A 27159-nucleotide genomic window follows, 5' to 3' on the forward strand; every position below is an offset into this window, starting at 1 on the left:
TTGGCAACATCCTACAGCTTTGCATTCTACTTTTCCAGTCTACACTCCACCATCCGCCACTCAATACACTCCTGCACTCAATGGGCGAGAGTTTACAGCCTCGCTCGCCCCGAAACCGTGAAGTCCTGTCCAAGGTCAACGCACCTTCCCATTGTCCGCCCCTCGCCTGCTCAGATTCCCGTGGCAGGCGGGCCGGTAAAATTCCAGACAATGGGCAGAATTTTACCACAGGTCCACCTGAGATTTGTACAGTTCCATTCGAGGCCAATGGAGAATGCTGGTTTCTGAGTCTCGCCTGCCCTCGGAATCGAGGCAGGCATGCCAGTAAAATTCCAGACAATAACTCTCTCCCTGAGTCCCGTTACCATGGGACATATTTCCTACTTTTAAAAAGCTCCTGAAAATCCTTTAGCTCATTCCTTCGGTCACTAACCCTACTCTTCTTGTCGGTTCTTTCACACACAACCTGGGACATCATACAACATTGAATACTCTAGACCTGAAATGTTATAGAGATTTTATTGATCTTTAACCATTGACAGGACACCTGGATATACAATGTGACCAGTCCATACTGAATTTCAGAGCTACTGCGCCAGTTCAAATATATTTAGCGTAGTGATTTCATTGAACAGAATCCATCGAATCTGCACCAACCACAACCCCACCCAGGCCCTATTCCCGTAACCCCACTTTTTCACCCTGATAATACACGGCCAATCAACCTAATCAGCGCATCTTTGGACTGTGGGAGAAAACCAGAGCACCCGGCAGAAACCCACGCAGGCACGAGGAGAATGTGCAAACTCCACACAGGCAGTGGGCTCAATCTTACCATTTCCATTCTAAGTGCTTGAATCTGGGCGTAATTCAGATTCAACTTGGAAATTCATTCCCGGGCACCCCCATACACGCTCAGCTTGAAAAAAAATTGCAAGTTGGTGGGGAGGGCTTATCGCACCTGAAACATCGCAGCTCCAATTTCGTTTTTTCCTTTTCATTCACAGGTTTTAAGTCGGTCCGCCTTGTGTCCAACGAGGGGCATACACGCAATGGGTCGTACTGGGGCTGCTCTTGGTTGTTCAAGATTGGCCTAGTGCTTTATGTCGTTAGTGTGTGCCTAAACTGGACCAGATACTGGGCAAGACGACAGCTCAGTGACTATCATTGATTGCTGTGCAGACACATGGATTTGGGCCGGTGTCTGTGGGAGTTTGCGCATTCTCCCCGTGCTTGCGTGGGTTTTCTCCGGGTGCTCCGGTTTCCTCCCACACCCCAAAGATGTGCTGTTAGGCTGATTGGCAGGAATAAATTGTCCCTAAATCAGTTTCCCCCAATCTGGATGGCCATAAAACATTAGACAAGGGACGTGGGTGGAGCGGGGGACTGGTGGTGTTGAGATGGCGGCGCGGGCTCGTTGGGCCGAAGGGCCTGTTTCCCGGGCTGTTTTTGTTCTTTGTTCTTTGTTCCAATCGGAACCTTCAACTGCGCATGTGCAGTGAGAGAAAAAAATTTGAAAAACGCACCCCTGTCACATCGCTCCCGGGTCTCAAAAAAGCAGATAAAGCGGTCCCAAAGTGAAAAGTGGGAGCGATGGCCCCCACAGACATCACACCACCCCCACAACATAACTGTCTCCATTATCCACCCACCAGCCCTGTCTTGTCAATGGGGATTTTCAAACCCAAATGGTTCATTGCCCTTAGTTACTGCTCCACACGCACCTCACTCACAGCCTTGCCCTGTGAAACCCATTCCCTTATCACAAGCGGCACGGTAGCACAGTGGTTAGCGCTGCTGCTTCACGGCTCCAGGGACCCGGGTTCAATTCCTGACTCGGGTCAGTGTCTGTGTGGAGTTTGCACATTCTCTTCGTGTCTGCGTGGGTTTGCTCCAGTTTCCTCCCACAGTCCAAAGATGTGCAGGTTAGGTTGATTGGCCATGCTATAAATTCCCCTTAGTGTCCTGAAATGCATAGATTAGTGGGTAAAATATATAGGGGTAGGGCCTGCGTGGGATTGTGGCCAGTGCAGACTTGATGGGCCGAAGGGCCTCTTTCTGCACTGTAGGATTGTATGAAAACATTGCTTGATTGACAGCTGAGGCTCAATCTCTGTGGCCAGTTGCTCAATGTTTATTTACACAAGGTTAAGTGGTTCCACGAGCTTATGATTTGTCTCATTGTTTACTCTAAAGGGCTTGGATGATTAGAACTTTTATTGTCCTTCACTGAGTCAACTTCTTAAAACTCTTTTCCCCAAAGGAAAGTTATGAATGAATCACTTTTTTTAAAGTTTTATTTTTATGCATAATGCCACCATATGGTTCATTGCTTCTGTAACTGTTGATCAATGAACATGGAAGTGTCATCACTTGGCATGGAAGGAGGAGGGGGGGTTATGAGGGATCTTGGGGGGTGGGTGGAGGGGCATTGATTGCCATTGGGATCATGAGGGGGGAATAGGTGGTGGGGGAATGAGGTGGCATGGGGAGTGCATTGATGGTGAGGGAGAGTGAGGGGCGAGGCTGGAGGGCCTTGGTGTGTTTAGGACAAAGTCCCACAGCAACTTTGAAATAGCCCACTCAAAACCTGGCGTCCCTTGGGATTGCATCTGTCCCATGTTAACTACCCCCACACCAGCCTGCACCCATGCCATTGGAGATCCCATCTTTGCAGACATTTTCTCCTGAGATGCGCAGGCCAGGCTGGGAATTTTTCGGACTCTCCCTTTATGCTGTGAGGGTGACATTTCAGAGTAATGTGTCTGTCTGACAGCAGGCAAGAAGGGAAAGGGAATGGGGTGATCCAAGAGCAAAGTTGGATCTCTGGTGTCCTCACAAAGGCTGCTGAAAATCGGGAGTTGGAGATTGTGTTAAATATTACCTCCCTCACCTAGAACTGAGATCCCAGTTCTTATCCAAGGTAGAATTATGGGTAGGGACTTTCCAGCCATTCCTGCTAGCAGGATCTTCCAGTCCTGCCGATGGCGATAGCCCACCATGGGTTCCCCAGTGGTAGCGGGCATGAGAAACTTGAAAGTTCCTGCTACTTATTAATGGCCCACCTCCGCCACTACGAGTCAGATGTAGGGTGAGCATGGTTACAATACTAAAGAAGACCATTTGGCCCATTGTGGCTGTGTCAGCCCTTACAAGAGCAATGGCTGAGTTCAGTGATAGAATATGCACCTTTATCCATTTGCAAAAAAAACAGCAAAATTCTCCAGCTCCTGACTCCAATTCCTCATTAATCCATTAATTGTACAAAGTGTGTACCATTAATTGTACAAAGTGTGTTCTTCTGGAGAACTGACAACAAGCTATAGAAGATGTAATTTTCTATGGTTCTAAGCATAGAAACTAGAAGCAGGAGAAGGCCACTCAGCCCTTCGAGCCTAGCTCCTCCATTCATTTTGATCATGGCTGATTATCAAATTCAATATCCTGATCCCCTTCCCCCCCAAATCCTTTGATCCCTTTAGCCCCAAGACCTGTATCTAATTTCTTCTTGAAATCGCACAATGTTTTGCCTGCACCTACATTCTGTGTTAGCGAGTTCCACACATTCACCACCCTCTGGGTGAAGAAATTTCTCCTCACCTCAGTTCTAAAAGGGTAACCCCTTTATCCCCGAACTATGACCTCTAGTTCTGGACTCCCCCACCATCAGGAACATTCTTTGTGAATCTACTCTATCTAACCCTGTTAGAATTTCATAAGTTTCTGTGGGATCCCCTCTGCAGTTACTTGTGCACTATCGTCCATATCTTAGTAGCAGCTCTGTTATGTTATAATGGGGTCATTGTAACACACTGGGATCTTCCCCGGGGCAAACTAAACACGGTTTAATATCTTGCAGATTCTCAAGCGAATCCAAGCGACGAGCAGCTGGTATCTGCCAATTTTGGTCAGAAGAGTGAAGACTTGACTGGCACTGTTGAAGCCCACACCACCTGTTCATGCCCTTCTCAATGCAGCTAAGCAGATAACTGGCATTTCTGTCTGTCTGATGCAGAGTCCCGAGGATAAATACCTGCCTTCCTGTTGCAATTAAAGAAATGAAGACATGTGACACGATAGTAACACACTGAATTATTTTTAAAATAAATTTGTTTTAGATGCGCTGAACTGTAACTTGTTTTACTCAATAAATCAGCAAGCAAATTAATTTATCATCTATCACACAGTTTGCATGTTGCCTTAAAGTAAATCTGAGTCTTTAAGTGGTAGCTTTGATTGCCCCTGGCCTGTGGTGTAGTGATCCTCAGGTTGTATCACTACCAGCTCTCTCCCTCAAACTGGTCTTCTGGGACAGTTACTGAGGTACATGGACGCTGAGGTATGCTTGCTCCTCCTAGCTCGCTTGATAGCTCAATTGGAAGTGACCAGACGTGGGACATTAGTTACCTGAGAGGCCTGACAAGCCATACTCACGCAAGATCTTTCAAAAAGGATCTGGTCTGTTCTGTTGTCCGGAGAAAGCAACGATGGATGTTACAACTGATCTTGTTGTTCCTCAGCCAGTGAGTGGAGAGTCTGAAGTCTCACAATAGTCTGGCTCCTGACTGCAATTCTGTGTGTGTGGAATGAGCTGCTGGAGAAAGTGGTCGAGGCAGGTATAATAGCAACACTTAAAAAGCGTTTGGATAAGCACCTAGATGGGAAAGGCTTAGAGGGATATGGACCCATTGCGGGCAGTTGGGACTGGCTGGAGGGCGCCATGGTCGGTACGGACTGGTTGGCCGAAGGGTCTGTTTCCGTGCTGTATTGCTCTGTGACTTGAGGAGCGGAATTGTCCGATAGCGAGACCTGAAAATCCCACCTGAGGTCAATGGACCATTGTACAGACTGTGTCCCCACCTGCTCCAATTCTCATGGCAGGCGGGATGGGAAAATTCAACGGTATGACTCTTTGGCTCTTGCTGGTAGGGCTGTGTGTGTGTGCGTGCGTGTGTGTGTGTATGTGTGTTTGTGTGTGTGTTTGTGCGTGTGTGTGCGCGCGCGTTTGTGTGTGTGTGTACGTGTGTGTGTGCGCGTGTCTGTGTGTGTGCATGTCTGTGTGTGTGTGCATGTGTGTGTGTGCGCGTGTGTGTGTATGCATGTGTATCTGTGTGAATGTGTGTGTATGTATGTTTGTGCATGTGTCTGTGTGTGCGTGCGTGCGTGTCTGTGTATTTGTGTGTGTGTGCGTGTGTGTGTGCGCGTGTCTGTGTGTGTGTGCGTGCACATGTGTGTCTGTGTGTGTGTGTCGTGTGCATGTGTGTTGTGTGTGAAGGGAGAAAACCAGCAGAGAAGCAGCATCATCGCGGTAATTTTTACCACCACACAATTTACAAACAGAATCATCTTGTGACTGAGCTTGCTTTCCACAGGGTGGGATTGTTTGCATTCTAAATTTATCTGCCTTCTATTAAATTCCCGTTGAAGGCAACAAACCAAAGGAACCAAATTTATCAAACGACCCAAAAAAACAGACAATATTTCACTTTCTAAACTTTTACTTTAAGAATCAAATCAAAATCAGCATAAATTATTCATGAATTAATAACTGAATTGCAGTTAGTATAAGTTACGCATTATATAGCAGGTATGACAAGAATAATCTCACAAATTCACTGGTCAGTGCACTGAGAATATATGGCTCTAATCTCAACCTCAAAGCCTTCCAAAGCACTGAACTTTGTCAGAGAGGATTCCAGCTCCTTTTCTTTGAGGATATAGGCTCCGATTCTCAACCACTGGTTTAGTTTGAACTAAAAATGACTCATGTCTGCAAAAACGCCTCAGCTAAGCTCACAGTGGAAGTATTAGTGAGAGGCAACATGGTTTTGGGAAGGGGAGGTTGTGTCTCACTAACTTGATTGAGTTTTTTGAGGTAATGACGAAGATGATTGATGAGGGTAGTGCAGTGGATGTTGTCTACATGGACTTCAGTAAGGCCTTTGACAAGGACCCTCATGGCAGATTGGTGCAGAAGGTGAAGTTGCATGAGATTAGAGATGAGCTGGCAAAGTGGATACAGAACTGGCTCGGTTATAGAGGACAGAGGGTCGCAGTGGAAGGGTGCATTTCTGAATGGATGGCTGTGGAAAATGGTGTTAAAGTCCAACAGATTTAAACCTGTTGGACTTTAACCTGATGTTCTGAGACTTCTTACTGTGTTTACTCCAGTCCAATACCGGCATCTACACATCAAAAATGGTGTTCCTCAGGGATCAATGCTGGGACCTTTGCTGTTTGTAATGATTTGGAGAAAAATGTAACTGGTTTGATTCATAAGTTTGCAGACTACACAAAGGTTGGTGGATTTGCAGTAGTGATGAGGACCATCAGAGGATACAGCAGGATATAGATCAGTTGGAGACTTGGGCATAGAGATGGCAGATGGAGTTTAATCCGGACAAATGTGAGCATTTTGGGATGTCTAACACAAATAGGAAATATACAGTAAATGGCAGAACCCTTAAGAATATTGACAGGCAGACGGATTTGGATGTAGAGGTACTCAGATCACTGAAAGTGGCAAAGCAGGTGGAAAAGATAGTCAAGAAGGCATACAGCATGCTTGCCTTCATCAACTAGGGCACTGAGTTTAAAAACTTGCAAGTTATGTTGCAGCTTAGTTAGGCCGCACTTGGAGTATAGAGTTCAATTGGCTGTAAAGCACTTCTGAATGTCTACTGTTCCTATAAAGTCTTTACTATCCCAGCCACCGAGCTTCAAGCACTAGAGAGAATTAACTCAACAGTTCATCCAAAAGAATTTTGAAAAGCGAAATACTGCATATGTTGGAAATCTGAAATAAAATCAGAAATTGCTGGAAAAGTTCAGCAGGTCCGGCAGCGTCTGTGGAGAGAGAAACAGAGATAACATTTTGCGTCCATTATGACTCTTCTTCAGGATTGAGGAAAGGAAGGAATGCAATGGATTTTATGTTGAAGAAAGGTCGCAGGATGGAGCAAAAAAAGAACAGGGGTAGTTTGGAGGTGAAAAGAATTTAACTCATTACCCTTTGTCTTATACCTGTGACATCTCTGGCATTTAATTCCTCCTGACTTCCAACCCATTCCTGATCTTCCAAACAAGAGTCAGATTGGACTCAAAATGTGAATCCTGTTTCTAAAGTTTATTTATTATGTCACAAGTTGGCTTACATTAACACTGCAATGAAGTTATTGCGAAAATTCCCTAGCCGCCACACTCCGACACCTGTTCAGGTACACCGAGGGAGAATTTAGCACGGCCAATGCATCTAACCCACACATCTTTGGGACTGTGGGAGGAAACCAGAGCACCTGGAGGAAACCCATGTAGAAATGTGCAGACTCCGCACAGACAGTGACCCAAGCCAGGCAGATTTCCTTCCTTAAAGGACATCAATGAACCAGGTAAGTATTTCCGACAATTGACATTGGTTTCATGGTCATCAGTAGATTCTTAATTCCAGATATTTTTTCTTGAGTTCAAATTCCCCCGTCTGCCGTGGCGGGATTCGAACCCAGATCCCCAGAACATTACCTGAATTTCTGGATTTATAGTCTAGCAATAATACCATTAGGCCATCGCACCCCCATTATAATTCACTCCTCAAATCAACAGAAAGCGTGAACACTGAATGTCAGATTTATTAAGAATGCAAATAATTAAAATACATGGGACAATTTAGTTCATTTAGTCAAAAGTTTCAAACATTCAAACATTGTAATGATCATTCTGAGCTCAGTACCTTAAGTTTATTACAATTCCAACACCCATTTCATATCCTTATCTTGTTCCTATTGCTGTTAAAGTCCATACATTTCTGTACTTCATATTACAACACCCATAGCAGAATTCTACTCAGCTTAACCAATTTTACCCATTTATTTTTCAGGAGACAAGGACAACTCCCCAGCAGTTTATTAATAATAGTTTCACTGGTGCAATTGCCATTTTATCAAGCAACTTCTGATTATTAGTATACGTATCATTCCTTCGCAATCACCAGCTTCGAAAAAGGTGGATGTGTCCACAAATGATGACCGGGATACTCCCCGCCTGCTCAAGTTGAGGTGGGGGGGGGTTTGTCGGTAAGTGATTGCTGGGGGGGTGGGGGAGGGGGGAGTTGGGAAACAATCAGGGTGGTCTGGGATCGGGAGGCCAGCGATGTGGGGGATGGGGATTGGGCCAGTGCACATGCACCGATCTGTCAGTGGGGAGGTCGGCACATGCGCAATGGCTCGCTCAGCATGCTGATTCCAGCCTCTCCAGCGGGATAAGGCCCCTCCTCTCCCACTTAGCGACGTCAATCCCTCTGAGACACTCTGTGGTGCACTGAGTGCCAGAGATTCATGAAATTGTGCCCAAAAGTTGTCCCATCTGCCTGCCAGTTGGGCACTTAATCTTTTTTGGGAAGAGTCCCAGCCATTATATCCCTCACAATTCTGTATCATTTTATTCACATTCCCCCTAATTATTCATTGGTAGTGCTGGAATGTCTTTTAATAGGAAACTGAGCATTCCTTTAAGTTCAGTCTTAATTTAACAATTTTGCAGTTGTTACATTTACCAGCAAAATGTACATATTATTGCCCCAATCTAATGATAATGCAACATTAATACATTGCAGGGGAGTCTGATTAAGCCTTTCCTTACACTATCAGTGTCACTCTAAGCTATAATTTGTTTAAACAATGCTTTTCAGCCTGTGAGATCCAAAGCTAGGGGAGTCTAAAACTAGGGGGCATAGGTTTAAGGTGAGAGGGGAGAGATACAAAAGGGTCCAGAGGGGCGACTTTTTCACACAGAGGGTGGTGAGTGTCTGGAACAAGCTGCCAGATGTAATAGTCGAGGCGGGTACAATTTTGTCTTTTAAAAAGCATTTAGATAGTTACATGGGGACGATGGGTATAGAAGGAAATGGGCCAAATGTGGGCAATTGGGATTAGCTTTAGGGTTTTTAAAAATAAAAGGACGGCGTGGACAAGTTGGGCCGAAGGGCTTGTTTCCATGCTGTAAACCTCCACGACTCCATGAGATCACATATATACAAGTGGAAAATGATTGTTAAAATTCTCTGAATTAACTCACAGTGAAGCTATTGAGCTAACGAGACAGAATAGGTCAAAACCAACCTAAACCGCTGGCAAATCCTCATTCAGATTCTCAAAGTAATCATCTGCATAATGCAACATTTGTACCACAGCAGACAGCAGTAAAGTGCTCGAACCAACATCAGGTTCAAATTCTGCACCATAGTTCTTCACAGGGAAGATGCACAAAGCTGGAATATTCAGTTGTTTTCCAATTTCCAGCACCTGGAAAAATAAAGGATACAACTTATTAAGGACACAGCAACACAAGAAGGGCATTTGGATCAAGTCCGTCCTTATCCCCTGGAGTATAGTTGTGGCTTACCTCCACTACCTTCCTCTTCCTGTATCCTTACTTACTGTGATTCCCAAACAAGTACGTGCTCCCTTACAGCTGTAGAGGTTTTCAGCACAACAATAGTTGTGGGCAGAGAAAGAACAGCTGATTTAACAACCAAAATGACAATAGTGGCTTTAAAATGGCTTTTCTGGCTGAGAGTTAAGCATGCTGGGACCTTTTTGGTCAACTTATACATTAAAAGCAGGTGCAGGTCGTAAAGTTGCTTTGGGTACGGCTCTGGCCTGGGAGCTGGTATCTGAACCTCCCTGCATTGGCCAAATAAGGGAAACTGTTTACATTGACCCAGACAGTGGGGCTTTGATTTATATGGGTATTATGTGTGGAGCATGCGGTTTGAATTAAACACAACAATGTCGTTTGCAAGTAATTTCATTGGATGTTCCGGCCATGTGATTGATTTCTGTTACATAGTTGGCTGAATGGCAGAGAATCTTCCAGGAGCGTGTGGAGGATTGTGGGTAAAAGGACATCTGAGTCTTTGTTTGTCAACGATAACTCAAAGAAGACCTGTACCCCGAAGGGTGCTTCAGAGGAGAAGATAGGTTCTACATCGAGGATATCTCTTGGCCAATATTTTTCCTAAATTCAGTAGTACTTATTTTCAATTAAATAGTTAAAGTTGATGTTCAGTTAAAGTTAATTTGCAGCAAAGGGTTAAAGTTTAGTGACAGTTAAAGTTCAGTAAAGAGTTAATGAGTTGCAGCTGAGTTGGCGCCAGAAGTGTCAAATAAAGAAATAATTGAATTACTGTCTTTGTTCGTCTCATTAAACTGGAATGCTTGGAAGGTGTTTAAATTAAAGGCTGAGTAACATAGCGAATCTTGTAGATGGCACACACTACGCAATGGTGATGAAGGGAGTAACTATTTAAGATTATAGGTGGGTTGCTGATCCAACAGGCTGTTTTGTCCTGGTATCAAGTTTCTTGGGGGCTGTCGATTTTCTCCCCTGGAGGATACGAATGAACCAGTTGGCTTTAAACAACAATTCAGCCATTTCATGATCATTAATAATGAGACTAACATTGCTCCAGATGTACTAACTGAAGTTAAACCTCCCAGCTACTGTAATGGGATTTGATCCAAGTATCTGGAAGATTAGTCCAAGCATCTGGATGACGAGAGCAGTAACATGCTCCCTTATGAGTTGCATGATGGCGCAGTAATTGTCCAGATTGGATTTGTCCAGCTTTTTTCTGCTCAGGAATTACCTGGACAGTTTTCCGCACTATTGGGTAGATACGAGTGTTGTATTTGGATTGGAACAGCTTAGTCGGGGGCACTGAAAGTTCTGGAGCTTGAATCTTCATTACCATAGTCAGGATGGCATACTCACTTCCACCTTCTCCCATCGGGAAAAAGGTAGAAAGGTCTGAGATCATGTACCAACTGACTCAAGAACAGCTTCTTCCCAGCTGCCAACAGGCTTCTGAATGGACCCACCTCGTATTAAGCTGATCTTTGCCTACACCTACAATATTCCATTCTGCACTCTCTCCTTTCTTTCCCTATCACCGGTATGCTTTCTCTGTATAGTGCACAAGAAACTTTTCACTGTATACTAATACATGTGACAATAATAAATCAAATCAAAAACGGGGTTCATAGCCTTTGCTGTATCTAATGTTTTCAAACAATTTTTTCTATCTTGTGCAGTACATCAGGTTGGCTGAGGACTGGTGTCTGTGATGCTGAGAATTACAGGGAGGATCATCCAGTCAGTACTTCAGGCTGAAGAAGTCTGCAAGTGCTTTCACAACCATGTCATTTGCACTGTTGTGCTGGGCTTCCCCATCATTGGCCTCCTCCTCCAGTTAGTTGGGATTTTCCACTGCCATCTAAGACAGGATGTAGAGCATAAAATATAGAACATTACAACGCAGTACAGGCCCTTTGACCCTCGATGTTGCGCCGACCTGCGAAACCAATCTAAAGCCCATCTAACTATTCCAATATCATCCATATGTTTGTTTATCCAATGACCATTTAAATGCCCTTAATGTCCACTACTATTGCAGGCAGGGCATTCCACGCCCTTACCACTCTCTGAGTAAAGAACCTACCTCTGACATCTGTCCTATATCTATCACCCCTCAACTTAAAGTTATGTCCCCTTGTGCTAGCCATCATCATCTGAGGAAAAATGCTCTCACTGTCCACCCTATCTAATCCTCTGACCATCTTATATGCCTCTATTAAGTCACCTCTTAACCTTCTTCTCTCTAACGAAAACAGCCTCAAGTCCCTCAGCCTTTCCTCATAAGACCTTCCCACCATACCAGGCAACATCCTGGTAAATCTCCTCCGTACCCTTTCCAATGTTTCCACATCCTTCCTATAATGTGGCGACCAGAACTGTATGCAATACTCAAAGTCAGCCGCACCAGAGTTTTGTACAGCTGCAACACGGCTCCAAAGCTCAATCCCTCTACCAATAAAAGCTAACACACCTTACGCCTTCTTAACAACCCTATCAACCTGGGTGCTAACTTTCAGGGGTCTATGCACATGAACACCGAGATCTCTCTGCTCATCCACACTACCAAGTATCTTACCATTAGCTCAGTACTCTGTATTCCTGTTGCTCCTTCCAAAGTGAATCACCTCTCACTTTTCCACATTAAACTCCATTTGCCACTTCTCAGCCCAGCTCTGCAGCTTATCTATGTCCCTCTGTAACCTGCAACATCCTTCTGCATGGTCCACTGACTTTAGTGTCATCCGCAAAGTTACTAACCCTTCTACGCTCTCATCAGGTCATTTATAAAAATGACAAACAGCAGTGGCCCCAAAACAGATCCCTGCGGTACACCACCAGTAACTGAACTCCACGATGAACATTTCCCATCAACCACCACCCTCTGTCTTTTTACAGCTAGTCAATTTCTGATCCACACTGCTAAATCACCCTCAATCCCATGCCTCTGTATGTTCTGCAATAGCTTACCGTGGGGAACCTTATCAAAGGTGGATAGGGGTAAGGCAGTTGACGTGGTATATATGGATTTTAGTAAGGCGTTTGATAAGGTTCACCATGGTGGGCTTCTGCAGAAAATGCAGATGTATGGGATTGGAGGTAATCTAGGTACTTGGATCAGGAATTGGCTGGCAGATAGGAGACAGAGGGTGGTGGTTGATGGTGAATATTCGTCATGGAGTTTGGTTACGAGCGGTGTGCCTCAGGGATCTGTTTTGGGGCCACTGCTGTTTGTAATTTTTATTAATGATCTGGATGAGGGTATAGTTGGGTGGATTAGTAAGTTTGCTGATGACACCAAAGTCGGTGGTGTGGTAGATTGTGAGGAAGGGTGTCATAGTTTGCAGGGTGACTTAGACAGGTTGCAGAGCTGGGCCGCGAGGTGGCGGATGGAGTTTAATGTGGAGAAGTGTGAGGTAATTCATTTCGGTAGGAGTAACAGATGTGTTCAGTATAGGGCTAACGGGAGGACTTTGAATAGTGTGGAGGAGCAGAGGGATCTAGGTGTATGTGTACATAGATCCCTGAAGGTTGGGAATCAAGTAGATAAGGTAGTTAAGAAGGCATACGGTGTCTTGGCGTTTATTGGTAGGGGGATTGAATTTAGGAGTCGCAGCGTCATGTTGCAACTGTACACAACTCTGGTGCGGCCGCACTTGGAGTACTGTGTGCAGTTCTGGTCCCCACATTACAGGAAGGACGTTGAGGCTTTGGAGACGGTGCAGAGGAGGTTTACCAGGATGTTGCCTGGTATGGAGGGGAGGTCATATGAGGAGAGACTGAGGGATTTGGGGTTGTTTTCGCTGGAAAGAAGGAGGCTAAGAGGAGATCTTATTGAAACATATAAGATGATTAGAGGTTTAGATAGGGTGGATAGTGATAGCCTTTTTCCTCAGATGGAGAATGCTAGCACGAGGGGGCATGGCTTTAAATTAAGGGGTGGTAGTTATAGGACGGATGTCAGGGGTAGGTTCTTTACCCAGAGGGTGGTGAGGGATTGGAATGCCCTGCCTGCTGCGGTTGTAAATGCACCTAGTTTGGGGGCGTTTAAGAGATCTATGGATAGGTTTATGGACGAAAAGGGATTGGTTTAGATTAGTGGGTCAGTGTTCTTTTTAAAAAAACTGGTCGGCGCAACATCGTGGGCCGAAGGGCCTGTTCTGCGCTGTAATGTTCTATGTTCTATGTTCTAAAGGCTTTACTGAAATCCATATACACCACATCAACTGCTTTACCCTCATCCACCTTTTTGGTCACCTTCTCAAAGAATTCAATAAGATTTGTGAGGCATGACCTATTCTTCACAAAACTGTGTTGATTATCCCTAATCAAATTATTTTTTTCGAGATGATTATAAATCTTATAACCCTGCCCACGACAGAAGTAAGGCTCACTGGTTTATAATTACCAGAGTTGTCTCTATTCCCCTTCTCGAAGGGGGCAACATTTGCTATCCTGCAGTCTTCCGGCACTATTCCTGGAAACAATGACGACCTAAAGATCAAAGCCAAAGGCTCTGCAATCTCCTCTCTAGCCTCCCAGAGAATCTTAGGATAAATCTCATCTGGCCCAGGGGACTTATCTATTTTCACACTTTCCAGAATTGCTAACATCTCCTCCTTATCAACCTCAATCCCGTCTAGTCTAATAGCCGGTATCTCAGTATTCTCCTTGACAACATGTCTTTTTTGTGTGTGAATTCTGACGAAAAATATTCATTTAGCATATCTCCTATCTCTTCAGACTCCATGCACATCTTCCCACTACTGTCCTTGACTGGCCCTAATCTTACCTTAGTCATTCTTTTATTCCTGACATACCTATAGACAGCTTTAGGGTTTTCCTTGATCCTAGCTGTCAAAGACTTCTCGTCCTCTCCTGGCTCTTCTTAGTTCTCTCTTTACATCTCTGGCTAACTTGTAACTCTCAAGCACCCTAACTGAGCCTTCACATCTCATCTCGACAAAAGTCTCCTTCTTTCTATTCACAAGCAATTCAACTTCTTTAGTAAACCACGGTTCCCTCACTCGACCACTTCCTCCCTGACTGACAGGTACATACTTGTCAAGACACGCAGTAGCTGTTCCTTGAACAAGCTCCACATTTCAATTGTGCCCATCCTCTGCAGTTTCCTTCCACATCCTACTCATCCTAAATCTCGCCAATCGCATTATAATTTCCTTTCCCCCAGCTATAACTCTTGCCCTGCTGTATATACCTATCCCTTTCCATTGCTAATGTAAACGTAACCAAATTGTGGTCACTATCACCAAAGTGTTCACCTACCTCCAAATCTAACACCTGGTTCATTACGCAGCACCAAATCCAATGTGGCCTTGCCTCTTGTTGGCCTATCTACATACTGTGTCAGGAAACCATCCTGCACACATTGGACAAAAACTGACCCATCTAAAGTACTCGAAATACAGCTTCTCCAGTCAATACCTGTAAAGTTAAAGTCCTCCAAAACCACTATCCTGTTACTTTCGCTCCCATCCAGAATCATCCTTGCAATCCTTTCCTCTACGTCTCTGGAACTTTTCAGAGGCCTATGGAAAACTCCCAACAGGGTGACCTCTCCTTTCCTTTTTCTAACCTCAGCCCATACTACCTCAGTAGACGAGGCAGGATGTGGCAGGGCTGCAGAGCTTAGATCTGATCTGTTGATTGTGGAATTACCTAACCCTGTCAATTACATGCTGCTTCCTGTACTTTAACTTTCACCAGGTTGACAACTCATTTTTAGGTATGCCTGGAGTTGTTACTACAGTGCTCTCCTACACTTTCCATTGAACAAGGATGAGGGATAGACCACGCCACAAGGGTTATAGATTGTGGTTGAAGACAATTCTGCTGCTTTCATGGCCCATATGCCTCATAGGTGCCTATGTTTGAGCTACTAGATCTGTAACCGTATTAGGAGGGCCACACAACAAGATGGGGGTAGTCCTCAGTATGAAGATATGAACTTTGTCTCTACAAGAACTTGTCTTTTCCACCAATACTGCTATTGACCAATGCATCTGCAACAGATAGATTGATGAGGATGAGGTCAAACTTACTTTTTCTTCTTGTTAATTCTTTCACCACTTTCAGCTGTCAAAGTCTTAGTCCATAAGACTATAAGACACAGGGGCAAAATTAGGCCATTCGGGCCATCGAGTTTGCTCTGCCATTCAATCATGGCTATATTACAATCTTACAGTCGATAATGGGACTATCAAGCCACTGCTAATGATGGACATTGGAGGTCCTCAACCACAGTACATTCTGTGTCCTTCCCACCCCTCTACTCAGTGCCTCTTCCAAGTGGTGCTCATTATGGAGGCGTACAGATTCATGGCTTGAGATGTGGAAGGAGAGGAGGTGCTGGAGTGCAGTAGGTGGAAATCAGTGGTATAATTCAGTTCCTATGTTTGACCTGATGTCATGAGACTATGATGATTAATAGTCACTGTTGAGGACTCCCAAGGTTCTCCTGACTATATACTACTGCATATAGGTGTCCCACAAAGTAGTCACCCAGTTTGAGCTCCCTGGTGTAGGGGAGACCACATTGTGAGGAGTGAATATGGCAGTCTAAATTGAAAGAAGTCCACATCTCTTGGAAGGAATATATGAGGCTTAGCCGGTGAGGAGAGAGAAAGTAAAGGATGGATGTTACGTCTCCTGTGCTTGCATGGAAACGTGTGGTTGGAAGAGCGCAAAAGCACTGGGGTGATAGAGGAGGGGGTGAGGATGTCAGAGTGGGATTGGTCTCCTCAGAGTGCTCTGCACTAGGGATGCAGACTCAGGGACCATACCCCCACTAAACCAAATTTCCACACGCTAGTCAAATCTGCATTCAGGCGAAGCTGCTCTGTGCTAACCTTCTTATTATTAATTCAATTACCATGATTTCATTCTTAGCTTAAGTCGATGCCCAAGTTAAAATAGAAATAAAGAGAAATATTCCCCCACCACTTACCTTCATACGACATCATGCTTTCCTTCAAGGAATGTCAAATTCTTACCTTGAACACTAACAAGCCACAGTGTGAATGGAGAGGCTATTTAAACTGGCAATACAGTACAGCTTGTACCTTTTTTTCAATGAGTTTACTCTGATAAGCATTTTCCACATCTTTCATAACCAAAGGACATGCTTCATCCACTTTCGTTAATAAAACCATCTGTGGTATCTCTGCAGTACAAAAGAAATCATTATATTTAGCAGATCCCATGGTACTGCTCACAATAGGCTGAATCCCCTCCCTGCAGAAGACTTTCGGGGGTTGGGGCTCTGTGCCAATTTTGACCCCGATGTGTTCTCCTGGACGGTAACCAGCTCTCAGGGAGAAGTAGCAAGGTGATACGACCGTTCAGTTTGCTGGAGTCAGTGAGTATCTGACAACCCTACTTGGAGAGGTTTAAAGTTTGGTTTAAAGTTTAGTATTCGTATCACAAGTAGGCTGACATTAACACTGCAAAATCCCCGAGTCGCCGGACTCCAGTGCCAGTTTGTGTACACTGAGGGAGAATTTAGCATGGCCAATGCAGCAGCGCATCTTTCGGGCTGTGGCAAGCTGAAAATTGGTTAAGCTACTAAAAGTGGGCTTCGTCAGGACGTCATGGCCTTTCGCCACAGGTGTAGCCCTGTGGCTCCGAGGGAGTGGAATAAAAGAGGTCTTGCTGGCCCCCTGGCCTGCCACTAAGAGGTTTCTGTCCAGGAGCCTGGCAGGCCTGTTGTGATAACCCCAGTGGGGAAGCACTAACTGATCTCCCTGGGGGGACTCAGTCTGGACAGACCCCTCGCCTGTGATCAAGGAAACTCGCATTCAATGAACCCCACAGGGAGACGAATTAGTGACTTCCCCATGGAATTTCCCACGGACTCATTCGTCCACCTTCCTGACAGCATCAACTTATTCCTGAGTGGTCATTTCATTGATGCTAACTAATCACCCACCACAGTCAGAGGGCACCCCAATGCCAGGGAAATCCTGCCTTCCGGCAAGGTTTCTCAGAGGGAGGAATGCATTTGGAAGCTGCTGCCCGACACAAGATATCCTAATTTTGTCCCAAACACGTCTCCAAGGCAGTTAGGAAGATTTCACCCATTAAGTAAGGAGGGCAGTATCATTTCATGTAAGATTTGATTCATTATTTTGCTGTTAAGATGAATCCGTGCATTACCAGATTCCAATCCTTTAACACTGCAAAGATTAATTGCTTATGGTAAGCAAGTCACAATACTTGCTACTGACATGAACATGTCTTCATAGATTTGGAGCAGCTTATAAATACCACCTCTTGCGCAAACTGGCAGCACAGCGGTTATCATTGAAACACAGAATCCCTACAGTGCAGAAGGAGGCCATTTGGCCCATCGAGCCTGCACCAACCACAATCCTATCCAGGCCCTATCTCTGTAACCCCACACATTTCTCCTGAGAATCCCCTGACACTAGGGTCAATTTAACATAGTCATCTTTGAACTGTGGGAGGCAACCAGAGCACCCAAAGGAAACCCACGCAGACATGGGGAGAATGTACAAACTCCACACAGACAGTGATCTGAGGCCGGAATTGAACCTGGGTCCCTGGCACTGTGAGGCAGCAGTGCTAACCACTGTGTCACCGAACCACCTGGCACAGCTGCCTCACAGCACCAGATTTGATTCCCAGCTTGGGTCACTGTCTGTGCGAATTCTGCACGTTCTCCTCGTGTCTGCGTGGGTTTCCTCCAGGTGCTCCGGCTTCTTTCCACAGTCCAAAGATGTGCGGATTAGCTTGATTGGCCATGCTAAATTGCCACTTTGTATCAGGAGGATTAGCAGGGTAAACATGTGGGGTTATGGGAACAGGGCCTGGGTGGTATTATAGTCGGTGCAGACTTGATGGGCCAAATGGCCTCCTTCTGCACTGTAAGGATTCTATGAAGTATGGGAATACAAGCTAGATTGCGTCAGACAAAGCATAGGAAAATTCTAGTGGATAATCAGGATAATAAATCGGTATCGGCACAATTGCTGTGTTTCATTACTGGCTGCAATTTGGACTTAGAATATTCTGAACTATACTCTACACTCACCCAGTTTATTAATCTGTGATCGAATGGCACACATTTTCTTTTCCATTGCAGGGGACAGCATGGTGGGTTTGCTTGCATCAATCACATACGCAACGCAGTGTATCCTCTCAGCAATTGTTGGCGACTTAATGTAGCCGTTTGCATCAGTTTGAATTGGGGAAGCTGTTTTAAACTGCAAGAAAAAGAACCTGATGTTAAAACGGTGCTTTTTATGTCCATTCTCAGGGTTTGGCACTCTTCCTGAACCAGTTGGAGGTGATGGTGTTTCCCTGTACCTTCTAGCTTATGAGGGGGTTAGCTTATGAGGAGAGATTAAATAGACTGGGCCTGCACTCGTTGGAGTTCAGAAGGCTGAGGGGGGATCTTATAGAGACTTATAAGATAATGAAGGGGCTAGATAGGGTAGAGGGAGAGAGATTCTTCCCGCTTAGAAAGGAAACCAGAACTAGAGGGCACAGCCTTAAAATAAGCAGGGTGGGGGCGAGGGGGCGCAGTTTAGAATAGAGTTGAGGAGGAACTTCTTCACTCAAAGGGTGGTGAATCTCTGGAATTCTCTGCCCATTGAAGAGGTGGAGGCTACCTCATTGAATATATTTAAGTCACGGGTGGATAGGTTTCTGATAGACAAGGGAATTGAGGGTTATGGGGAGCAGGCGGGAAAGTGGAACTGATCCACTTCAGATCAACCATGATCATATTGAATGGCGGGGCAGGCTCGAAGGGCTAGATGGCCTACTCCTGCTCCTATTTCTTATGTTCTTATGCTTTTAGCAATGGAGATTGCACATTATAGAGATGTTGCTGAAGAAGATTTGGTGATTTGCTAAATGCATCCTCTACATAGTGCACGCTGCCACCACTGTAGACTGGAGGTTGGAGAGATAGATATCTAACCCAGGCTAGTGTGCTGCTTTGTCCTGGATGGTACTGAGTTTCTTGAGCTTGTTTGCATCTGGACCCATCCAGGCAAGAGGACAGTATTTCACTACACTACGGCATGGTAGCACAGTGGTTAGCACTGCTGCTCCACAGGTCCAGGAATCTGCATTCGATTCCCAGCCCGGGTCACTGTCTGTGTGGAGTTTGCACATTCTCCTCGTGTCTGCATGGGTTTCCTTCAGGTGCCCTGGTTTCCTCCCACAGTCCAAAGATGTGCGGGTTAGGTTGATTGGCCATGCTAAAATTGCCCCTTAGTGTCCTAAGTTGCTTAGATTAGAGAGGTTAGTGGGTAATAATACACGGGGGTAGGGCTTGGATGGGATTGTGGTCGGTGCAGACTCGATGGGCTGAAGGGCCTCTTTCTGCACTGTAGAGTTCTCTGATTCTATTAAATGCACCTGACTTGTGCTTTGTAGATGGTGAGAAGGCTGTGGAAGTCAACCATTCAAAGAATAAAGTACAGCACAAAAACAGGCCCTTTGGCCCTCCAAAGAGGTTTTGAGTATAGGAGCAGGGATGTGTTGCTGCAATTATACAGGGCCTTGGTGAGGCCATACCTGGAATATTGTTTTGGTCTCCTTTTCTGAAGAAGGATGTTCTTGTTTTCGAGGGAGTGCAGTGAAGATTTGTCAGGCTGATTCCGGGGATGGCGGGACTGATGTCCGAAGAGAGATCGACTAAGTTAGGATTGTTTTCGTTGGAGTACAGACGAATGAGGGGGAGATTTCATAGAGACTTAAAATATTCTAACAGGAGTAGAAAGAGTAGAGGCGGGGGGTGTTCCCAATGGTGGGGGGAGTCCAGAACCAGGGGTCACAGTCTGAGGATTCGGGGTGGACCATTTGGAATGGAGGAGAGGAGACATTTCTTCACCCAAAGAGTGGTGAGCCTGTGAAATTTATTACCACAGGAAGTAGTGGATGCCAAAACATTGAATGTATTCAAGAGGCTGCTGGATATAACACTTGGGGTGAATGGGATCAAAGGTTATGGGGAGAAAGCAGGATTAGGCTATTGAGTTGGACGGTCAGCCATGATCGTAATGATGGTGGAGCAGGCTCGAAGGGCCAAATGGCCTCCTCCTGCTCCTATCTTCTATGTTCCCAAGCTTGGAGTCAAGCTAGTCAAGCAATTGTGCCCACTCAAATAACATTAATTCACAGCAGTGCCATTGATCGCTCCTCTACTTGTGCAGAGTGTGCAGATCACAAAATGGAATGAGTGCTCTGCTGCTACAGAACAGAATACCTGATACTTTTTAGGAATGTGTCCTTTGATGATGCTGATAATATCATCAGTGTGTATCCCTGATTCTGTGTCTTCTGCGACTCCCATTGTATCACACAGAATAAGAGGCATAGATGTATCTTCCTTGTCTCCTCTGAAGGAGAATGTGGAGTACTGCAATTAAACAAAGATACCAGGCTGTTAGATTGCACTGTCAACATGAAATCGCCTCAGACAGTAAAACAATAGTGGGAAAATTCACAGAAGTGAATAATCTTACTTCAGTAAAATAATGCATCACACTAGCCTTCCAGCTTCTGGCACAGTGGCTAGCACTGCTGTCTCACTGCACCAGGGACCCAGGTTCGATTCCCGGCTTGGGTCAACTGTCTGTGCGGAGTCTGAACGTTCTCCCTCACGCCTATGTGGGTTTCCTCCGGGTGCTCCGGTTTCCTCCCACACTCAGAAAATGGGTGGGTTAGGCGGATTGGCCGTGATAAATTGCCCCTTAGTGTCAGGGGGACTATGTGAAGTTGTACGAATGAAATAGTGGCAAGATGGAAAAATTGGTCAAGTGTTTGGTACAAAATAAGGAAAACTGACTCCGCATAAGACATGAATAAGACCGGAGAAGGTCAAGTTATGCCTGACCTCTGTAAGGCCTGATAAGGCTGACTCCACATAACTTGTCAGAAATGACAAAGTCATCAGCCTTCTTCTGTTGATGAGACAAAGAGTTTTAGGAGGTCAGCAGGCAGTACCATGATTTATGACATTGCTTATGACGCTTTTATTGATTAAATTTCTGAATAACTGATGATGATTATGTATAAATACTGAACAGATTCTTTATGTTAGCGCGGACTTGAGAGCAGAATTAACAAGTTGTAACGGCTGCTCTCTGAACTCAAGCCTTTGCCAATACTGCATGCAGTCTTTCGGAAATAAAGACAAGTTTTGTTGGAACGAACTTTGTTGGGTGTCTCTACCACAGTCAAGAATCAGGAAAATTTCCACTTCAACAACGAGCTAGGGTAAGTGCATGGAGATGTGGGGATAGACCCTGGGTGGGATTGTGGTCAGTGCGGATGTGATGGGCCAAATGGCCTCCTTCTGCACAGTAGGGATTCTGTGATTTTATGATTCCACCATCCTGGTAAATTAGGACAGCTAATAACCATAGACTGTGAGGGCCCATCGATGTCTCTCTGTTTGGTGAGTCAAGTAATTGTGTTGTTGACTAATCACAACAATCTTTTAGGCAAAAACACAACTACTTGACTTACCAAACAACTGAACACACAAACAGATGAAAGTGACTCTGTTGCCAAAATGCATTACCTCACACTTCTCTGTATTACATTCGATCTGCCTCTGCAGGCAACTGGTACCATCTCCTACACCTCTGCGAGTAGGGTCTTCAGTAAATTGAACTTGGATTCTTATATCTAAGTCAATGGATATCCCACAGCAGATTTCCCACCCTCAAGGAGATTAGTGAAGCTGATAGGCGGGATTTTCCAGCTTCGGGGCAAGCAAGGTCAACAGATCATTCCATGGTCCACCCCTCACCTGCCCCGATTCCCGTGACGGTAAAATTTGCCCCAGTGCGTTTTTATAGCAATTGATGATAGTTTCACGGTCACCACAACTGAGACTAGTTTTATATTCCAGATTTTTAAGGCAAGGAGAGGTAAATCTTTGAACAAAAACGGGATTAAGGATTATGGTAAACGGATGGGTAAATGGAGCTGAGTCCATGAAAGGATTAGCCATGATCTTATTGAATGGCAGAGCAGGCTCAAGGGGCCAGGTGACCTACTCCTATGTTGTTATTTATTAATTTAATTCAAATCCCATCCGGTGTGATTTGAAGCCATGTTCCCTAAGCATTAGCGTGGGTCTCTGGGTTACTATTCAGCGATGTTGCCACTGCATCACCACCTCCACTTTAACTAATATTGGTCAAAAATATGTCACTGGCACAGTGGTTAGCACTGCTGCCTCACAGCTCCACGGACGGGTCACCATCTGTGTGGAGACTGCACATTCTCCCCATGTCTTTGTGGGTTTCCTCCGGCTGCTCCGGTTTCCTCCCACAGTCTGAAAGATGTGCTGGTTAGGTCCATCGGCCATGCTAAATTCTCCCTCAGTGTACCCGAACAGGAGCAGGAGTGTGGCGACTAGGGGATTTTCTCAGTAACTTCATTGCCGTGTCAATGTAAGCCTACTTGTGATATTAATAAGAAAACTTCAGACATTAAAAAAACAAAGAACAGAGAACAGTACAGCACAGGAAACCGGCCCTTCAGCCCTCCAAACCTGCGCCGCTCATTGGTCCAACTAAACCATTTGTTTGTATCCCTCTGTTCCCAATCTGCTCACGTGACTATCCAAATAAATCTTAAACAATCCCAGCATGTCCCCCTCTATCACCTTGCTTGGCAGTGCATTCCAGGCCCCCACCACCCTCTGTGTAAAATACGTCCCTCTGATATCTGAATTAAAGTTCCTAGCCGGGTTCCTAGCACTGAACCTTGGTGTACGCATCATCCTCAAATAACCATTTACTACGACTCTCTGTTTTCTACACTTAAGCAATTTTTCTAAGTCCAAGTTGACATTAACTAGGGAAATAAATCTTTGGCCCAGCTGTTTCCTCTGTTTACCTTATCCCAGCATCAACAAGTACCCCTATCCCCACCCCTCTATTCTTTTCTCCTCAACCACCGCCACCATCTTTACCCTCCCCCCTCACTTCCTCTGGATGCCAGGATTGGGAACTGTCGTCACAATGGGACCAAGCTGTTTATTTATTAGTGTCACGAGTAGGCTTGTGTTAACACTGCAATGAAGTTACTGTGAAAATCCCCGAGTCGCCACACTCCAGCGCCTATTTGGTGACACTGAGGGAGAATTTAGCATGGCCAATCCTCCTAACCAGCACGTCTTTCTGACTAGGGGGGGAAACTGGAGCACCCGGAGGAAACCCTCGCAGACACAGGGAGAACGTGCAGACTCTGCACAGACAGTGACCCAAGCCGGGAATCGAACCCTGGTCCCTGGCGCTGTGAGGCAGCAGAGCTAACCACTATACCACCATCCATGCTACTCAGACTTAGGAAAAGTTCTTGGTTTTTGTACTCCATTCCTGTTTAGAAAGCCTCTGAAAGCTCAAGATTTCAGGATGATACATTTTACAATCATGGCTTCATCAGAGAGTTACAAACATCTTGGTCACTTTCATATTAAGCAACCAGCTCTACCTCTATGAGCCTGGCATATGCAACATGTGGACTGAAAAACCCGAAAGACTTGAACCACAAGCACTGCAAACAATGATCCCATGTACAAATTAGAATATCTTGAACTAACAGTGACATACTCTATTGGCACATGACTCCTCCTTTCTCGCTGGCCCTGGCCCTGAGCTTTCTATCTCACACACCTCAATTTTGTTAGCCAGCTTTTTATATGGCACTTTGCCAAAAATTTTCTTAACATCTATGTAGACAACATCCATTGCACCCCCGTCATCAATCCTCCCTGTAACATCATCAAACAATTCAATTTGATTCATCAAGCAAGATCTGTCTGTTACAAATCCATACTGGCTCTCCTTAATTAACTCAAATCTCTCCAATGCCTGTTAATGTGTCCCTTATTTTTTTCTAAAACCTTATCCACAACTGATGTTAAACACACTGGCCTGTAGTTAATCTGGCCTGTCGGAGTTGTGTCACTTTTGCACCTCCCCCATGCCTAGAGAAGATTGGAAGATTCTGGAAAGCCCTTCCACCATAGAAAGCCACATTGCAGAAGGAGGCCATTCGGCCCATCGAGTCTGCACCGACCACAATCCCACCCAGGCTCTATCCCCATAACGCCGTGCACTTAGGCCAGCTCATCTCCTGACGCTAAGGAGCAACTTAGCGTGGCCAATCCACCTAACCCACACACCTTTGTGCCATCTCCATAAGAAAATTAAAAACAACACCTTACTTCTGGCTGTGTTTCTAGGATTACCTTTTTTGTGGTGCCCATTGCTCCATCTCCAGCCAAAACGCGATTGGTGACATGGCCACGGAAAATCGAATTGACCGAGTTGATAAAGCTGGACTTTCCTGCTCCAATTGGTCCAATTAATAAAATCCTGGCCTTAGGCACAGAACTTAAATATGGTTTAAAGTTCTGGACTGATGTTTTTGTCCTGTTGGAAAGAACATCTGTATTAATGAAGACCAGAATTGTTATGATTCATTCAGCAAATCTCCCTTTGCATCATCCACAGTGAGACATGGGCATCGCTGGCTGGCCAGCATCTATTACTCATCCCTAGTTGCCATTGGAGGACAGTTGAGTCAATCACATTGCTGTGACTCTGGAGTCAAATGTAGGGCAGACCAGGTAAGGATGTTAGGGAACCAGATGGGTTTTTCCGACAATCGACAATGGTTTCATGGTCATCAGTAGATTCTTAATTCCAGATCACTTTTATCGAATTCAAACTCCACCAACTGCCGTGGCAGGATTCGAACCCAGGTCCCCCAGAACATCAGCTGAGTTTCTGGATTAATAGCCTCGCAATAATACCATTAGGCCTCCCCACAACATGATAAATTGAATGGTCTGCTTGCTGATCCTTCCAGGAGCATCTGGATAGAGGCCCAATTTCAACAACTGGTAGCAAACGCTGGGAGTGAAAGCCATTTTGAGGCTGGGGTATCACTTCCGTCGCTCTGGCATTCTGCAAGTAACAAGCCGGCAAGCAGCTGCTTGTGGGAGGGTGGGAAAACAGCCATCTCTCTGGCATGGGTTGGCAATCTGTGTTGGTTGGTGGTCTGGGAGGCGATCTTCAGACGGCTCAGAGTTCCTTTGTGGACCCAAGAATTGCACTCCTGTCCCTGACCTACCCAAAAAACGAAGAGGAGATATCATCGCCTATGACAAATGGGAATGGGTTCAGGTTCCATTCCAAAGATTTTCAACACATTGGGCCCTTTATCACATTCAGCGCTTCCAGCAAAGGAAACAGCCCTGTAAATAAAGAAGCTTTTTCTGGTGCATAGGGTTGTTACTGCAATAAGAGACAGCCTTCATAATCGCTCTTAAATGGGAGGTAGATGCACAATTAAAAAATTAACTTCTTGAAAGGCAATGGGATGACCAAGAAGTTGAGAGTAAACAGGTACGTATTTCAGGAAATATAGTCAGGCAGGCGATATACTGGCTTGTCTTGCAGATAAAGGATGGGCACTTCAGCAAGGTGACTGATCGAGAACTGTTGACACCTTTGGGATTGTGACCTGCGCAAGAGTAAAACTAAAAACTCACAAATAAAGAAAGAACGTAACCGAATTCAACCAAAATATCGATTAGTTTAATGGGTTCAGAGCCTAAGCATTGGAGCCCAAGATGCAAAATAATGAATACTTATGTTTCGAAACACTGGCTGAGGGTTTATCCATTAAATAAGCAGGAATGTCCATGAAGGAACTTACCCACGATTTATCTTTCTCCAGGGAGTGTTTAACACTGGAAAAGACAGGTAAATCGAAAATCAAGCTTAGTGCCAAAAAATCCTTCCACAAACATATTTTGTAATACGAGAGAGTTCTTCTTACCTTCCACGCGGTAAACCTCACATTCTAAGAGCTCTACATCACCGCCAAACAGGTCATTTTTATTAAAACTGTAGGAGGGACCAGGTTTGCATTTGATCGTCTTGCCACCAGCCAAAAACACAAGGCTGTTTCCGAAATTGGGGCCGTGCTCCAGACTATTACAAACCGCCAAAGTACCTGCTTTCACTGCAAACTTCAGTGGCCTTTCCCCCAACTCGTTGCTGGTTAGTCGAAAGAGAAAAGCATCGCTGTCGTACTTATTTCCATCGGTGACAAAATCTTCACTGGTGTAACCTCCGAACGTGTAGCCATTGTTGTACCCAACAGTTAATGTTGGCCCTTGCCCGTCACATTTAGCATGGAAAGCCTTCGCACTGAATCCATGGACACTCGCTTTGTAGAGTAAATGCAAGTTTACTTTCCCAAGAAACTGGAACAATTGTTTCTGATCTTCTGTTGTGAGCCGTGACGTTACCCTAGACATGCTGAAACCTGGAAACATTTGAGCAAAATCAGTTTCATTCAAGTTAACAGGTGGATTTTAGCCTGCCTATTACATAATATTTAATGGAAGGAAACTATTGCGGCTTCTGTAAGGGCCATAAGAACATAAGAAATAGGAGCAGGAGTCGGCCATCTAGCCCTTCGAGCCTGCCCCGCCATTCAATAAGATCATGGCTGATCTGAAGTGGATCAGTTCCACTTTCCCGCCCTCTCCCCATAACCCTTAATCCCCTTGCCTACCAAAAATCTATCCACCCGCGTCTTAAATATATTTAGTGAGGCAGCCTCCACCACTTCAACGGGCAGAGAATTCCAGAGATTCACCACCCTTTGAGTGAAGAAGTTCCACCTCAACTCCGTTCTAAACTGCCCCCCTTATCTTGA

The 27159-nt window shown here is 45.1% G+C and overlaps 2 protein-coding genes across 2 annotated transcripts in view; one reads left to right on the forward strand and one right to left on the reverse strand.

Annotated features, from left to right (window-relative positions):
- Positions 1-3981, forward strand: part of LOC145348292 (vitellogenin-like) — a 77959-nt gene extending 73978 nt beyond the window's left edge. The window contains exon 35 of the mRNA XM_080196495.1: positions 3860-3981. Coding sequence (XP_080052621.1) covers positions 3860-3981 — 122 coding nt within the window. The remainder of the gene's footprint in view (positions 1-3859) is intronic.
- A 1760-nt stretch (positions 3982-5741) lies between these two features.
- On the reverse strand, positions 5742-26755 carry LOC145348257 (interferon-induced protein 44-like). Its single transcript, XM_080196459.1, has 9 exons — positions 26272-26755; positions 25840-25953; positions 25377-25556; positions 24674-24873; positions 20669-20821; positions 18482-18653; positions 16491-16591; positions 9114-9296; positions 5742-6846 (listed from the first exon to the last, which is right to left on the reverse strand). The coding sequence occupies exons 1-8, from the start codon at positions 26753-26755 to the stop codon at positions 9114-9116; spliced, it is 1587 nt and encodes a 528-aa protein (XP_080052585.1). The 3' UTR covers positions 5742-6846.
- Between the last annotated feature and the right edge of the window lie 404 nt (positions 26756-27159).

Source organism: Carcharhinus amblyrhynchos, chromosome 9 (assembly GCF_965287045.1).
Source record: "Carcharhinus amblyrhynchos chromosome 9, sCarAmb.v2.hapA, whole genome shotgun sequence".
NCBI lineage: Eukaryota > Metazoa > Chordata > Chondrichthyes > Carcharhiniformes > Carcharhinidae > Carcharhinus > Carcharhinus amblyrhynchos.

Coding starts and splice junctions, on each gene's coding strand:
- LOC145348257 (XM_080196459.1), bottom strand. CDS start 26,755: ATGTCTAGGGTAACGTCACGGCTCACAACAGAAGATCAGAAACAATTG. Junction 18,654..20,668: donor ACATTCCTAAAAAGTATCAG/GTATTCTGTTCT, acceptor TTTTTCTTGCAG/TTTAAAACAGCTTCCCCAAT. Junction 16,592..18,481: donor ATCACAGATTAATAAACTGG/GTGAGTGTAGAG, acceptor TTTGTACTGCAG/AGATACCACAGATGGTTTTA.